This window comes from Anabrus simplex, chromosome 7 (genome assembly GCF_040414725.1).
Source record: "Anabrus simplex isolate iqAnaSimp1 chromosome 7, ASM4041472v1, whole genome shotgun sequence".
Classification (NCBI taxonomy): Eukaryota; Metazoa; Arthropoda; class Insecta; order Orthoptera; family Tettigoniidae; genus Anabrus; species Anabrus simplex.
In genome coordinates, this window is record NC_090271.1 from 181,534,328 (window position 1) to 181,551,615 (window position 17,288).

General features: G+C 36.9%; 1 protein-coding gene across 1 annotated transcript in view; it reads left to right on the plus strand.

The window, feature by feature from the left end:
- Gpo1 (glycerophosphate oxidase 1) overlaps positions 1 to 17,288 on the plus strand; it is a 155,703-nt gene that overhangs the window by 111,060 nt on the left and 27,355 nt on the right. Inside the window, exon 11 of the mRNA XM_067151486.2 lies at positions 1,781 to 1,969. Coding sequence (XP_067007587.2) covers positions 1,781 to 1,969 — 189 coding nt within the window. The remainder of the gene's footprint in view (positions 1 to 1,780; positions 1,970 to 17,288) is intronic.

Sequence of the window (17,288 nt, forward strand, 5' to 3'; positions counted from 1 at the left end):
TGCGTCTTCAAGTTCTATGTCTAACTGAAGACATTCAGATTCTTGAGAATCGAAAGTAGTATCAGGACCTACAGGTAAGTGAGAGAGAGCATCAGCATTACAATGCTGGGATGTGCTACGATAGGCAATCTGATAGGAGTAGTCAGAAAGAAATATGGACCATCTTTGAAGTTTCCGTAGAGAATGTTCAGGGATCTTATTACCAGGATGGAATGAATGAACAAGAGGCTTGCGATCAGTAATTATGAGGAAATGGTTGCCATAGAGATACTCGTTGAAACGGCGAATACCAAATATAATAGCTAAAGCTTCTTTCTCTATCTGAGAGTAGTGACGTTGATGTTCGTTGAGTGTCTTGGAAGCGAAGGCTATAGGACGTTCTTGTCCGTGACGATCCTTCTGGAAGAGAATGGCGCCAAATCCATAATCAGATGCGTCCGTGGCGAGAGTGAGGAGCTTACCGGGCTGAAAATGAGTAAGCTTGACAGCATGGACAAGAGCCTTGTTGATAGTCTGCCAGGCATGTTGACATTGCTGAGACCAATGAAATTTAGCACCTTTCTTGCATAAGGCGTTCAGAGGAGCTGCTACTGAAGTGAAGCGTGGAATGTACTTGTTGTAATAGTTCGCTTTTCCTATGAAGGATTGGAGCTGCTTGATGTTCTGCGGTGCGGGCATGTTGACAATGGCAGAGACGTTCCGTTCGCTAGGTCAAATGCCAGTCTTATCAAGGATATGACCTAGGTAGTGAACTTGAGGTTGAAAGAATGTGCACTTAGCGAGATTAGCATGTAGGCCATTTTCTTTCAATTTGGTGAGGAGTAGGCGCAGATTATGCAGGTGTTCTTGATGATCTTTGCCGGTCACAAGAATGTCATCAAGGTAATTAGCACAACCAGGAATGGAGGCTAAAACTGTGCTGTGCTATTTAGCTGTGCTAAAGTGTGGAAAACAGCTTATGTTAAATTGGAGAGACTTTCCAGTGTATGGTTTCCTAGCATTATGTTCGTTGGTTGTCCCTCTCTGTTTATTGCCATCACTATTGTTTCGTGTTTTTTTTCAGAGTAAATTGTGTAATTATTGTATAATAGGTATTACATTTTTTTGTAGTGTATATACAGCATATTTTCAATAGTGTCACATATGTATGCCACATTATTACTTTTTAGTACTGTAGAGTAATTTTGTTAACAAAAAAGGTCAGTTACCATTATTTTACCACAAAAATAAATTTTGTACTTTTCCACATTTTGTTTATTTTTACAGTGTTTCTTGCAGAGTATCAAAATTATTCTCAAAATATTACTTTTCAGTAGTTTTTGGTACTTATCTAAGAACAGCATCACATTATTATTGGCAAAAATAAACATCTATTTTTCACTGTTTAATTCAACATTTTCACATGAAAGCTTCAAATTACACTCGGTAGCATAGCGGTTAAGTTAAATTTGTAAAATGATACCAGGATAAAAATACAACTGTCTTATCTAAGCCCTATTGATATTAAAAAATTGCATTGTTTTTCTCTCCATTTATAAATGTAACTTTTTTTTTTAATTGTCTACTTAGAAGAACTGCAAATTGTTTACAGACACATCAGTATCTCTTGTAAATATAAAAAAAAAAAAAATTCACAAATAATTTTCTGATTACTTGCTGTGAACTTTGGATACTTTATCTGAATACAAAAGGATTGAATATGATTTAATACGTAATTTACATTAGTTTAAAAATACATCTTTAGTTGATAAACAGTCTTAATTGTGATATTTCTTTGCAGCATGAATATGAGTGTGCTTCACAGTTTCTACAAAATGAGATGGGCCAGATGGTAAACAGAGCTTCTCGAGACAAATTACCCATCAACCTGTCTAAAGAGGAGATTCAAATGTACATTAAGAGGTTCCATATCATTGACTCTGACAATAAGGGTTATGTTTCAATCAATGATATCAGACGTGGTTTCAAGGTATTGTATTTCCTTTGTTTTGTTATTGGATTTCCATAGTAGTAGTAGTAATAATAATAATAATAATAATAATAATAATAATAATGATACCTTCACTCAATTAATGAAGTTCATGAAATGTATTTAACCGGGCGAGTTGGCCATGCGGTTAGGAGCGCACAGCTGTGAGCTCACATCTGGCAGATAGTGGGTTCGAACCCCACTGTCGGCAGCCCTGAAGATGGTTTTCCGTGGTTTCCCATTTTCACACCAGGCAAATGCTGGGGCTGTATCTTAATTAAAGCCACTGCTGCTTCCTTCCCATTCCTAGGCCTTTTCAGTCCCATCGTCGCCATAAGACCTATCTGTGTCGGTGCGACGTAAAGCAACTACAAAAAAAAAAATTAATAATAATTTATTATTGAAATGCTTGAACCTTACATGCAGTCATTACCTTGATTCAGTTTTGAGTCTGTGATGTTCTGCAGGCTATTGTCAGTTGGGTTTGATTCAAGTTATCGTTGTAAAATAACAAATATAAAAAGGAAGGTGAGTTCTAACATGCAAGAAAACACAATGTTCACTAGAAATTTAACATATATACTAAAAACATATTAGTGGGCACGGATCTGTTACTGCTTTTGAACAATCAGAAAGCACCTTATCCAAAATCTGTGCTAATCTTGTTAAAGCTGGGCTGAGTGGCTCAGACAGTTGAGGCACACTGGCCTTCTGACCCCAACTTGGCAGGTTCGATCCTGGCTCAGTCCGGTAGTATTTGAAGGTGCTCAAATATGTCAACCTCATGTTGGTTGATTTACTGGCACATAAAAGAACTTGTGGGACAAAATTCCGGCACCTCGGCGTCTTCAAAAACCGTAAAAAATTAGCGGGATGTAAAAACTTAACCTTCTTCTTCTTCTTTTAAAGCCATTTCATTCCTGCCATTCCAGTACTGTATATTTCACAATTTCAGGTCACATGCCATCTTCTCTTGCTGCTTTATTTCGCCATAGCTTTTTTCTCTTCTTTTTTAACCATTCTTTCAACTTGCTTAGCTATAAGATCATTGCCATCATTGCTCTCCTTGGAAGGAATTCTGTTGTTCATTACTTCATCAAAAAGAGCTGGTTTTACTTTGAGAAGATTTTCAATAGATTCCTCCAATCTGTTCGCAAATTTTCTATTAACTTATTCTAAAAAAGTGAACTTAGGCAGTGCAGTATATCAGTTGCTACAGAATATTTCCCTTGACAAATCGCAGCAAAATTAACATATAGATTTTCAAGTTCGCTACTTAGGTGAAAGGTGGGATTTTGAGATCCCTCATTTGAATGAGGAAGACCACCTTAAACTAGCTATTCCAATGAGTTAGATGACAGAAAAAGCTTTGTTTTCTTTGAATTTCCATTGCTATTGTTATCTCATTGTAATCCATCTGATTTCTTACAATCACTTTGGAAACTGTCAAGTATAAATTGCCAGGTGTACAGAGGGTGAGGTGGTAGTTGTAACCATATATTCGTCACTACCAGCCCCTCATCTTGACAGAACTGAAACAAACATCTCTCTACTGTAGGTCATGTGGATCCACAAAGCTTATCAACCTGTTCTTGACTAATTTTTACATTCAAATCTCGCATAGCTATATTTACATCATGATCTTTGGAGGGTCCCATTAGTTCTTTTGTTAGTTTGTATAATTCCTCTATCTCTTCTTGCAATTTATCAGCAATGGTATGTAGATGTGGATTAAATTGATATGTTTGGGATGTCTGTTTAGTTATAACAGCATACAGCAATCTGAGACTTATATAACATCTAAAATGGATTGTATTTTGTCAGACCTAAAATTAAGAAAGAAAGGTTGATGTGCTCATGGATAAGTCTTTAAAAAGAAAACTACAGAGATTCTGAACCAGACACCTTGATTTAAAATTCAGATATTACCCCACTGATTTGATAATGATTATCCACTGATCACTGATTATCCATTACGACACTGTACAAGGGAGTTACGTAGAGGGACACAAAATTACAATAATAAGTAGGATCACTACCAAAAAAAAAAAAATTAGTGGTGAGCCTCTCTCTCTCTTTCCCACATATTATGGCCTTCATTGGACCACTTTAGTCACTTTTATAAAAAGGGTTTTTCAGTTTTCTGTCAGCCCAGTATTTCTTCATTCTCTCAGATCTTAACTTTCTTTGTTGGAAATTGTCCATCCCAGTGTCCATCAGTTGATCTTGGTTTGTAGTCTGGTTTATTTGTCTGAGAGTTTCTTGATTTTTGTCTATTCTGTTTTTTTAATCTTTTATTTTAATTTGTAAATCCTTCATATCTTCCTTGATTTATGTAATCCATTTATTGTTGCTCTTATTGTTCCATTATTTTTTACTAATTCTCCTGATGTCTTGAATAGATGTCCACAGAATTTTTGTTTCTTCCGATTGCTTATTACTGATTCCATTTCCTTATAGACTGTTTCTTTAGAAGCTAGTCTCCAGTGTCCATTTTATTGGTAGTTTTTGTTTATGCACGTTTTGATTATTTTTCTTTCAATCTTGAGTATTCTATTTGTGCAGTGTTAGTTGTTATCTGGTTATGCTGTATGACTGTGAAATATACATAAATTATTTCACTTTTTTAAAATGTCAGTTTATGTTGGGTAGAATGATATGGATAAGTAACTGGCCTCTGTAGGGGAAGTCTTACGACGTTGCCATGATAGCGCAGGACACCACGCCATGTCGTGCCTTGCTCAGAATTGAATCTACTGATAAGTTGCGTGTACAGTAACATTTGCTTAAAAGTCTCCTCCAGTAATTTCCCATAAGATTTTCTCATAAAAGAAAATTGAACAAATCACTAAATAATTAAGACGATATTGAACTTATCTGGCTGCCAGTAGCTCACTGTGAAATGAACTCCGTAGAACTGGGTCTTTGTGAAGAACAAAATTGCAAAAACAAACCGAGTGAACTCTGAAGAGAAAGGAAAAATCATAAATATGGCATGAGATGCATGCCGAGAAACTGTAATGTTCTATAATGGCTGAGCATTGGAAAAACCTGTGGAAAAAATGTGCAAAACATATCATAGAAACCAAAAAAGAATATTGGGAAAAAGACCACCTCACTGGAGAGAATCAAGTCCTAGTTGTAGTCAGTCTTGAAAGTTTTCTAATTCTAAAAGTGATTGGTATGAATTACAAATTGATGATGATATTTCTAGTGATGAATTGTAAGCTGACTCAAATCATTGTACATATTGTAAATAGTTAGATACACACAAATAAAACTTACACTAATATATATATAAGAAGTGAAAACAACATGAAAACAATGATCATTTCAGCAAACAGCAAAGCAGATGTTGCTGTGCATGTAACTTGTAGTCTATTTTCAGCTCTGAGTGTGGTGCAGTCTCCCATGTTGTTGCTATGGCATTGCATGAATTTCCCTCCCATTTCATGGTCATATAGAATAGCCATTGGATGTATGAGGATCACAGCGCAGCCGGGAATGCAGTTTTCCTGCCACCTCAAGCTGAGAAGGGGATACTTTAATACAAATTTGATGATAACTTCTTTTTTGGAAACATGAAATTCTGAAGTTAATGAGCAATGTGTGAAATATCCCTATGTATATTGTGTTGAAATTTGGATTTGATCTAATGACTGGTTTTTGTGGGGCAGTGTTGTAAAGTTGATGGGTGGTTGGAGCATGTTTGAGAACTGGCACTTTTTGCGTTCCACCTGCAATGCAGGGTATTAGGGTATATGGTTAAGGATTCAAAACCTACATGATCTGGCATGAAATTGATGGTATTATTGGATTTTCTGTGGGCCTGTTGGTTGTTCCATAAATGGCCTCCAGGCTCGGGTGAGCATAGTATTTTGGTCGATGTTATTATGGTATCTAAAGGAGGAAAATATATGTGCGTCTTAGTGAAGGAGGTTCCTGACCATGATGTGAAGGAGTTGAGATACGGTACATAGATGTAAGACTAATATGGTATGCAAAGGAGAAATATATCTGTACATCTAAGTGGAAGTACGTACTCTAAGAAGAAGGGCTAAGAGAAACATAACAGTTCTAATTGGTGAGTAAAGTGGACAAGAAAACTCTTGGGAGGGCTTTGGAAACAAAATTAGAAACATTAGATCATACTATAGAGATATCTTAACCCTAGAACTACTACATAGTAATTTCTGTGCTGCCAGGGAGAAATTCGGTTAAAAATAACTTCATAAATGGTTATAATGTTAGTAATAAGCTAGAAAATACTTTTCATCATCATCCTTTCCCTTATCCAATTTGATCTTGGATTTGGTTGTGTATCATTGATCCTCATCTCTGCCGGTCTTTCTGCCATTGTTCATCAAGGACATTTTGAAAGTGCACCACATTCTTCCTTAGATTTTGTTCAATTGGTTCTCTCTGTCATTTCCTGCGTCTACCTCTAGGTCTTTTCCCTCCAACCTCCAATTCCAAGCATCGACTTTGGGATCCTTGCTCCTCCCCATTTTCACTTCAGACTCAATTGTTCTACTCTCTCTTCCCACTCCGCATAAACCTGGTTGAATAATGGTATCAGTAACACTGAGTTTATTCCTGACAGATATTCATCCTATTGAGTATACAGAAAGAATGGAACAAGTGGTGGAAGAGTTCTGATTGCAGTTCTAAAAGAAATTGAAAGAATTTGCATGGTCATTCCTGTTGTATTATCATTTCAGTATACTTCCCACCGTTAACTACTATGGAAATATTAGCTAGTGTTTCTCATATGTTGCTATGCTGTGATAATGGATGTAGGTATAACAGCTCTGAAATATTTACGTAATTATAAGGTTGTGTGTTAGTTGTGGTGTTGAAAGCTTGTTTAATATTATCTGTTACATGGACCAAGGGTAGCTTATTATTGTGCTTTTACGGCCGCATTGGACCACTGTAGTCAGTTTCTGTCCGGTTTTCTATGATGTTTTAGTTTTTTCTTTTCTGTTCTTCCAGTATTTCTTCATTCTATCTGATCTTCATTATCATTCTTCTTCTGAAAGTACCCTTTTAGTTGTTTCTCTTTTATCACATTTTGGTAGGAATCTAATTTTACTATTCTTCAATTTATTTATTTTGTTTGATTTATTCCTTAAATCCTCCAGTGTTATGTCTAACTCTTTCATGTCTTCTTTTATTTATTTTATCCAAACAGCTTGTTGTTTTTGTTTCCAAAGCTTTTCCAAAATTCTGCATATTAACCTGTCTTAAGGTGTTCTCAGCAGATGACCAAAGAATGATATTCTCTTCTTATGAAATCCATTATAGGTGCTATTTCCTGATATACTGCTGCATTTGGGATGATACACCATTCTCCTTTTTGGTACTTCTTATTAATGCATGTTCTTACTATACTTCTTTCTATTTTTAAAATTTTGTCTATGTTATTCTTTTGCTTTAGTTTAAATGTTTCACTTCCATAAGTTATTTCAGGTTGGACTACAGTCTTATAATGTTTCGATTTTGTATTTATTGACAAACATTTCGTGTTATATGTATTTCTGGTTACTTTTTGGGCTGTGGATAATTTATTCGTTCTCTCTGTCCAAGAAATTTTTTCATTTAAATTGTATTTTATAGTTTCTCCAAGGTATTTAAATTGTTTTACAATTTCTATTTCTTTCCCACATACCAGAACACTGCTTATTAAAAGGGGACCTATTGCCATTATTTTAGTTTTTCAAATGAAATTGTTAATCCTATTTTTCCAGCAATAGTTTGGAGACTTGTGGTTTGATTCCAAGCTTCATTAAGGTTATTAGCTAGTAGTGCCAGATCATCTGCAAATCCTAAGCAATTTAGGTTAATTTTATCTTTAGTGTATCCAATGTTTATATTTTTGTTATTTGCATTATTTTTCATTTTACTACATGAGGTAAGGCAGTCCATTTGCTGCAAATATATATACAAACTGCTTGTGCATCTTAGGAGTGAAATGATTGAAATGGAGAGGGTGCATAACAAATGAAAAATGAAAATCTTCATTTAAAAATTTGACATGGTGAACTAGTATTATAGTTGAAGGATAGGGAACAGTAATGGAAGGCAGAACACTGTTGAGATTTATGGCATCCCTGAGAAAAGCAACGAGGACATTTTTGAAACAAGTAGTCAAATAGGACAGGCAATCAAGATGGAAATATGAAATGAGATGATTGATACATGCCATCTATTAAAAAAAGGAGCCTCATCAAACATTAGGAGGAATAATTTTGAAATTTATGAATTTATGCAGCATGCTGATGAGAAGAAATTTGTTCAAAGGTGTAAGGTAAAGTGCAGTTTGAACAAATCTCATCTTAGTAAGAAATGATCTACAGTATATGAACCAAAGTCTTTCTTCACATCAGTGGAAGATCTTTTTGATGCTTGAAAATTTTAAAAAAAAAAAAGGAGATGAACTGTGCTTACCTGTGGATTGACAATGTGGGTAATATAAAGCTCTACAAAAAGGAAGATTTTACAAACTTGAACTGATCCCGCACTAGTAGTGCCCTTTCACTGCTGTTGTAAGTTTACTGTAGATAATATTTATTATCAGAATGTATGAGGATTATGTGCAAAACTTTCCAGAGTTCCATTAAAACTGTATTGAATCACAGTATGACATTTTTGTACTAACTGAAACCTGGTTGCATAATGGCATCAGTAACATTGAGTTTATTCCTGACAAATATTCAGCCTATCGAGTAGACAGAAAGAATGGAGAAAGAGGAGGACGAGTTCTGATTGCGGTTCAAAAAGAAATCTTATTGAAGAAAATTCCATTACATTTTACAGATGCTGAGCTTGTGTGTAAAGGTAATGTTGTATGGTCATTCCTGTTGATTATAATTTCAGTATACTTCCCACCATTAACTACTATGGAAATATTATTATTTTTGGTAAGTGGTATTGGCTTTCATCTAGGTACAGGATCATGTTGTGGGTCTTTAGCGTTCTTTACGTCACTGTACCAGTTATGTTTGTGTAATGATGTAGCGAATGGTAACGGTTGACTGCTAGATTTAGTTTTAACTACTGTCAACAGCTGTAGTGTCACCCTAAGCGTGAAAGCTCAGCATAGATTTATTAAACAGTTTAGTGTTGAAACATAATTTTTGTAATGCATACTTCCTAAATGTATAAGGAACCTGCAGGAGGGAGTTGGACTGGGCTGAATTAAAAAATCATCACAAATGTAGAAGAGGCCATTGAGTATTTCTATAAGAAAATTATTTTAACGTATGATAGCACAGTACCCAAAAAAGAAGTACTATTTAAAGCAAAAGTATCCACCTTGGTTCACAAATGAAATGATTGAAAGCCTAAAGTTGAAAGATCTTTACAGAAAGCACAGGACTCACTGTGAATATAGTTACTTATGATTTAAATATCTAAGAAAATTCACAAGAACTAATTCAGAAGGAGTATAAAGCATATATGTCTTGGACATATTAAAAGCATACTCGGACACGTTTGCATAAACCTTTCAAATGATAGCAAATAATTCTGGAGTTAAATCAACAGTAAAAGAAACAGCAAAACTACTCTTTTCAGGTGACAAAATTAACTAACACTACGTTGGATAATGCTCAGAGTATATCAGATAATTTTGCACAGTATTTTAGCTCAGTTTATTCTCCATCTCTCTCTTCATATGAAATATTAGAACTGTCAATTTCCTAGCAAATTATTCTCTAACATTATGTGATATTCACAAAGACTAATAAAAAGAAACAATACAAAATTTAAAACCAAAACCATCTTGTTGTCCTGACAGAATACCTATCTGTGTTCTAAAAGCACTTTCGGAGCTATTAAAAGTACCTCTCCTGATTAGGTACAACCATGTAGTGGATACTTTCTCGAGTATTTGGAAAGCAGTTAGAGTATGTCCCGTTTTCGAAGTTGATATTGAACGTCATACACCTGTTTTAATTGTGTGTACACCTGCTAAAATATTAGAACGAATGTTATACTTGCGTATATTCGGTCATGCCCAAAATGTTGTTATTGAAAACCAGCATGGTTTCATACATGGGAGATCCACTGTTAGTAATTTGATTGTTTTTACTCAGTATGCTTTTGATGTTTTGCATAAATATTACATAATATATACAGCTTTTTGTAAGGCATTTGATAAAATGGATCACTGTAATGCATCCTACCACCTGTCTGTAATGCACCTGGCTAGCTCACTCAGGGGTGGACTGTTCGAATAGGCCCTTGAAATCTCCTCTAGCTTAAACTGCGTGGACAGGAATGGAAGGTACAATTTACTTACAAGTAAAAACTCTAAAATGGTGGGTAAAACATCATTTATTACTGTTAAGGAAGAAGAAAGTAAACCTATAGGAAAAATAGAATTATGTACAGTAAAGCACACACAATTTACAAACACTATGAGGTCTCGCACCCCCTCTCATTTGAATCTACATGTTCATTATAAGTTGAGGTACATTATTTTGTGGTGTTAGACACATAAGTTCTGTCATTTCCTTGGTCCTCTGACCCGTGCTTTCATTAATATTATGTAAGATGTAAATAAACTTTGCAGCAAAAGAAAATTAATCCTATCCTGACATAGTATGGGTTTCATAATCATCATCATCATCATCATCATCATCATCATCATAATCATCATTTCCCAACTCCAGTTTCCCGCGTGTGGTATACAAGCGCTCGCCATCTCCTTCTATCTTCATACATCTTCTGTTCCATTACACCCTCCCATTTGTATCCTCTCTCCTCCACATCTGATCTTACAGTTTCTATCCAACATTTTCTGGGTCTTCCCTGTGGTAATCTTCCTGCGAGGTTAAGGTCAAAATATTTTCTGGCAGGTCTTTCCGTGTTCATTCTCATTATGTGCCCATACCACTGAAGTCTGTGTTTCTTTATGACATTGGTAATACCAACTACTTTCCTATTCACTTCATTTCTGATCTTGTCCTTTCTGGTAGTTTCGTTCATGGTTCTAATGAATCTCATTTCAGTTGCTTGGATTCTACTGAAGTCTTTGTTTAGTAGGTTACATGTCTCTAAACCATATGTGAGGATTGGTACAAAGTAAGTGTGGTAAATGATTGTTTTCGCTTTTTGTGGTATTTTGCAGTCCCAGAGAAGATTTCTGACTTGACTGTAGAAGTTTGATGCTTTCTGTGTCCTGCTGAGTATTTCCTGCCTATCAGTGTTGTCTTTCGAGATTGTGCTTCCGAGGTACAAAAATGTGCATAGACATGAGGTCAAAAACTCTAATTCCCACCAAAACACTTGAGTTTAATCTACAGATACAGTTGTAGTTGTAAGGATGGATGGAACCCACAACCACAAACGTTGGTCTCAAGTGAACAACACATCACAATGAAAATACACATGAAATAAACATAACATGGGCATTGCACAAATGACATAAGATCACAACACTGAGACATGGAAAAGAAAGACATGTACACATGGTCATGCCCTCTTCTAGGAATAGGCTGGGGTTTCACTCTGCCATTCATTTAACTTCCAGATTCACAAACAGCTGTAAAGCCACCCTAAAGGATTGCATAGGCTAACCTAGCCCACTGACATATTTCTCTCGTACCTCTCAGCTGGGAGGAATGCGGCGCAAATCTTCCTTTTGTTGTTTACGGATCATACAAATACTCAAGCTTTCTACCTGGCATGGGTGAACTGTATACAAATTCTTTCTCTCTTCTATTATCCATGGGCATGTCCTCTCCATTAACAAAACACAGTCAGCACTTACTACATATTATCTCGTCATTAAGTCATCGCATATATATCTATAATCGCCAGTCTTTCTCAGCTCAGCTGCTTTATCTCATCACAACACACAGGCTGTTCATTTGCGAGCCTCACCATTTCCTCAATTCCTCAACCAGTCAGTAGTCCCGCCAGCCTTCCTACCTTATTTTAAGAAGACCACAACTACTAAAATGTGACAATACTGGCACTCGTGCCAGCGGCCGCTCCATCTGTAGGTACCTGGAAATTCCTGCACTAAACAGAACACAGAAAAGAAAATCATATCCATATTTAAACTCTACCAGATGCCTCCTGTCTCTTCCCAGTTCGCCCCTAGTGTGGTCCTTCTTAACTCCACTTACACAGATAACCACATAACATAGGAACAAAAGACATACAACATATCACAAGCTAAACAGGTGTGATCCTCTCTATTTGCACTTTGTAATCTATCTAATACCCCTTTGGGCAATCAAACTACAAAATATCCCCTCATGCAATACTTCAACCTCACTCCAGCTACTATAACAAAGAACTTGCCATGAAGCAGCGTTAAACAATTACACAACATTATTTGTAGCAGCTGGATGCTGAACTTACCCTTTTACATATATGACCACCCCCTGTGGGTGGGAGACGCAGACGAAGAATGCACCCACGGTATCCCCTGCCTGTTGTAAGAGGTGATTAAAAGGGGTAACCAAGGGATGATTGTATTAGGACCATGAAACTATTTGTGATTAGTACCACCACATGGGGAACACCATGGGTCGCTTTTACTTGCGCGTAGTACCACTATGTTAGGTACCAAATAGGTTTATGATTAGTAGCAACAGAGTGCGTTGCCGGCTTCTGCGGTACCTGTGATTGGTACCACTTTAGGACCGACACCATGGTTGAGTGACACCATGGTTCTGGCTTGCCTATGATTAGTATCCAGTACATGATGAACACCACAAGATAGTGCGGGTCGTTGTGGTTATTACACGTATGTGATGAACACCATAGGTTTGCGTTGCCTGTAAATGGTGCCGCAATGTGCAAAATACCATAGGTCTGTATTCCATGTGCGAATTTCATTACTTGTGAGTAGTACTATAATGTGTGGGATACCGCGAGTCTACACTACTTTTGATTAGTACCGCAACATAGTGATGGGCATATCGAATGTTTCCTGCTATCGATTGTTAAACGATAGTCCAGGAGCACAACCGAATGTTTTTATTCGATAGTTTTCATTCGGTTTCCGAATTGCTGACATTCGTTACGGTAGTTACTAATTACTGCAATATGCACGCTTGTTACAGTGTACGGACTTAAATTTACTCTGATCCTTGCAATTTCGGCTCCCACAAGATCTGTGCTAATCATTAGGAACAATTTATTGAATACTCATTATTAACATTATGGACACTGGGACCACGTAGGCCTACTTATTTTAATATGAAATATTTACTGGTGCACTTGGTCAGTTTTAGGTTAGGCAATCTCTCTTCATAGGAGGAAGTACAGTAAAATACATTTTTATTTATTTAACTGGTATCATGTCAAACAATATACATGTGCAAACAGCCGTTAAACATAGCTCTCTTCAATGCTGTCATAGATTTTCAGATACTTACATTATATTTTAAAAATTGCATTTTAACATGAAAAAATACAACCAAACCGCGAACTAAATGAAACACACATGTAATAGAGCAATGAGCATTTATATGTGCAGTCACTAATAATATGTCGTGGTAAAAAGTACATAAAGTAGCTAGATCAAATGTTTTCATTCTGTGCACATAGAACAGGTTAGGATAACTAAAACAACATATCAAACTTGCAGTATAATTAATCAGACACTTAGGCTACCACTGTCTTCCTACAATCAAAAATTTTTGTTCAGGAATATTAAAAGATCTAAATGTTTTGCTTTCAGCCTGTTTCTTCTTTCACTCATCTGCCCAGCTTTCAAAAATATTCTTTCTGCTGGAACAGATGTTGCAGGAATTGTGAGATAATTCTGTGACAATGTGTATAAGAGTTCCATGGCAGATTTGTGTTTCTTCCAGAATTCTGCTGAACTGCTTTTTTTGCCCATGTAATGGAGGGAATAATATTTACGGACCATCATTGGATAATGTTTGAAATACGCGCGCGATAGTTGCTCTCCTAGACCGTAATACTATTGCATTGGTTCCTATCGTTTCCGTAACATTCGACTTACGTACTATCGTTTTGAGCGAAGTGGGAGCAACTACAGCAGGAGAATTCAGTATCATATAGACCGAATGAAACATCGAATGTTGTTGAAAACAATCGAATGAAACGGTAGTTTGAGACCATCGAATAATTCGATAGTTTTCATTCGGAATGCCCATCGCTACCGCAACATGACAAATACCATGGTTCTACTTTCCTAGCAATAAGTACCATTATGAGGGGCCGACGACTTGGATTTTGGACCCCTTTAGACTAAAAGCATCATCAATTCAGTATTATGCTATAGACGTAGTCCCTTGGTCAGTTTCACGTCAGTTTCTGTGAATGTGGGGCATTGCGGGTCGGATCCACTGATTGTTTTAAATTCATATCCATCCATTCATTCTTCGTCCTCACGTTTTGAATTCCCTGGTCAGTGGAGGATGTTGGACTTTTAATTTGTCATTCCATTTCGTCTCATTTCGTACCATTAGGGGCCGATAACCTAGATGTTACGCCCTTTTAAACAACAAGCATCATCATCATACATATATGACCAGACCTTATCTGTTCCCATCGTGTTAATGAAAGTCAGCCTGGTTGGGCCGCCATGGGTGATTTAGTGCATGATGGCATTAAGGTTGACTTCCGTGATGATCCTCTTCGCCATGGGGTTTGTGGTAAACATTCTAATGTTGCCATCTGCGTGATGCTGGATGCTACATCACTGTAGCAGGAAATGACAGCTCGATTATTGTCCTTGTTCGTAAGAACCGGTTGCGCTCGCAACTGTAACTGTAAAAGTCCACCTGACTGTAAATGCTCTGCAAACACTGCACTCCAGACCAAAACTCGTGATCTACTTCTGTAGCTGACTATCTGTAAACATTGGGCTTAGAGCTCAGCGCAGTTAGTTCGTACACTCCCAGCAGATAGTAACTATTTCTTTGGTTTAAGAATATTTTACCTCAGGATCACTTTATAATTAATTTACTCTATTCTGGAACACTTGTACAGTTTGTTAGTCCTATCTAAGGTCACTGGTCCGTTCTAACTTTACTGTGCTTACATTATAAAAAAGCAAAGCGAAGTCATCTCCGTACAGGCCGTGAAGGCCCTTGGAGGGGTGGAAGGTAAAGGCTTCCACTATCCATAACCTCGGCACTTGATTCGGTAGAGTGGTTAGCTCTATGCCCGGCCACTTTTGCCCCCAGGAATTAACCTGGTACTCATTTTTGGTGTAGGCTGAGTGAACCTCAGGGCCATGTGCACCTCCAGAGGTGGAAATCTGGTTTCTTAAATTTTATGACTTCCTGACGGGGATTCGAACCCACGTCCTTCCGGGCAAACCGTGCACTCCTTTACCGCCTCGGCCAAGCAGCCCCTGTGCTTACGTTATACTATAGAAATATTTCATTCATAAAGGCTCTCTTGTTTATAGCTACAACACACACCGACACGCATCTCTTACCGCTGCTTTTGATACAAGCCCAAACCAGGCGTCCCTTGTTCCTTTGTGTGGTGACCTCCCTCGTAACGGACATCCACAAGTTCATGAATACTTAATGTTGGCATTAAGGTTAACTTCCCTGACTCCTCTTCGCCATGGGGTTTGTGGTCAACATTCTAATGTTGCCATCTGCTTGATGCTGGATGCTACGTCACTGTAGCATGAAATGACAGCTCGATTATTGTCCTTGTTCGTAAGAACTGGTTGCGCTCGCAACTGTAACTGTATTCCAAATTAAGAGTCCTACAATGCCTGATAAATTATGTTATTATTTGGCTAGGGGGAATCCCAAAACAAATTCACATGGCACAGTGATTTGAAATTGTGTGTCTGTCTCCCTCATTGGTTCTCAGCTCTCTCTCACTGGTTGCTTTCTCTTGACCGCTCTTTTTTTGTGCCTCATGCAGAAAATCAAGGCCCCCCCTACTGGTGCTTATCAATTTGTAACCTAGTGAGTTACTTTTGGGTTATTATATCTGTACAAATGGAGTCCAGGGATTGCTTTCTGATGTGGTTCAGTATATTGTTAAGGAAGCTGTCAGATTACAGCTTGTCTTGTGGTATATTTAAGCTAATTGCTCCATATCTTTCTGATAGGAAACACTATGTATCATATCGTCAGTGCAACTCGTATGTTTACTATGCAAACTCTGGCGTGCCTCAGAGTTCAAATCCACTCTTCTTTTCACTCTATACTAATGATCTTGCAGGTGTAATTAGTTATTCTAATTGTCTTCTCTACGCAGATGATGTCAAACTGTTCAAGGAAATCATCTCAAATAAGGCTATGGTAAATCTTCACCTTGATCTGGATATGCTATATATATGGAGCAAACAAAACTTGTTAGAGCTAAATATCAAAAAGTGCTGTTTCCAGAGAATATCAAATAGTAAATTCATGCCTAATTGGCTATATAAGCTTAAAGAAGAATACTTGAAACAAGTGACATTTATAAGTGATCTCGGTGTACAAATATCACACAACATGTCTTTCAAATTGAATGTTACGTGTATAGTTAATGAAGCATACAAAAACCTAGGTTTCTTAATCAGAGAGACAAAGATATTTTCACAACATTAACCCCTTCGGTGGCGGGTTTTGGGAGACCTCCTGTGCCAGAAAAGTGAGGTTTTTCGGAGGAAATTATTTATTTTTAGGAAGCAAGGAATGAGTAACAATTATTAAGGGAACACATTCATATATTATTCAAGGTTAATAAAATCTTACTTTACACTCTATTAACACTTTTTTACAGTAGGCCTGTGATATAGTTTCATAAAAATCATAAAACACTGGTGTTTTGAGTAGGACCTATACTGTCCTGTGAGCAATACATTCTTATTTCATGCTTTTGTATTATTCCCATCAGCAACACTAACGCAATCAATTGCCAAATTTTGTAAGAGTTTATTTTTTCCAAAACTGTGCCCTTCCATGCGGAGATTTATTTACAAGTTTTTCAATGCAATTTTAGAATAGGGCCAACGAATTTTTTCGGGCACTGTCAAATTTACACTTTCATCTGTTACAATCAGTTCAAAACAGTCAATCGCACTCACCTCTGATAATCCTCACACCAGGATTTGCCGTAAATGGAATAATATTAGGTCGCGCACTATCCCCAGGCTTACACATTTTCCAAACGAATGTATATTCAACATCTACCATCACCTTAGCTTCTGACGTAATACCTTCTTCACTTTCACTACAATTACTGAGGTCATCATCTGAAGAATCAATAGTACCATTATAGCTACTATCAGAAATACTAATGTCACTTAGAGATTCATCTTTGATGTAGTTCCTTATTTTGTCTTCAGACAAACTTCTCTTCCATTTCG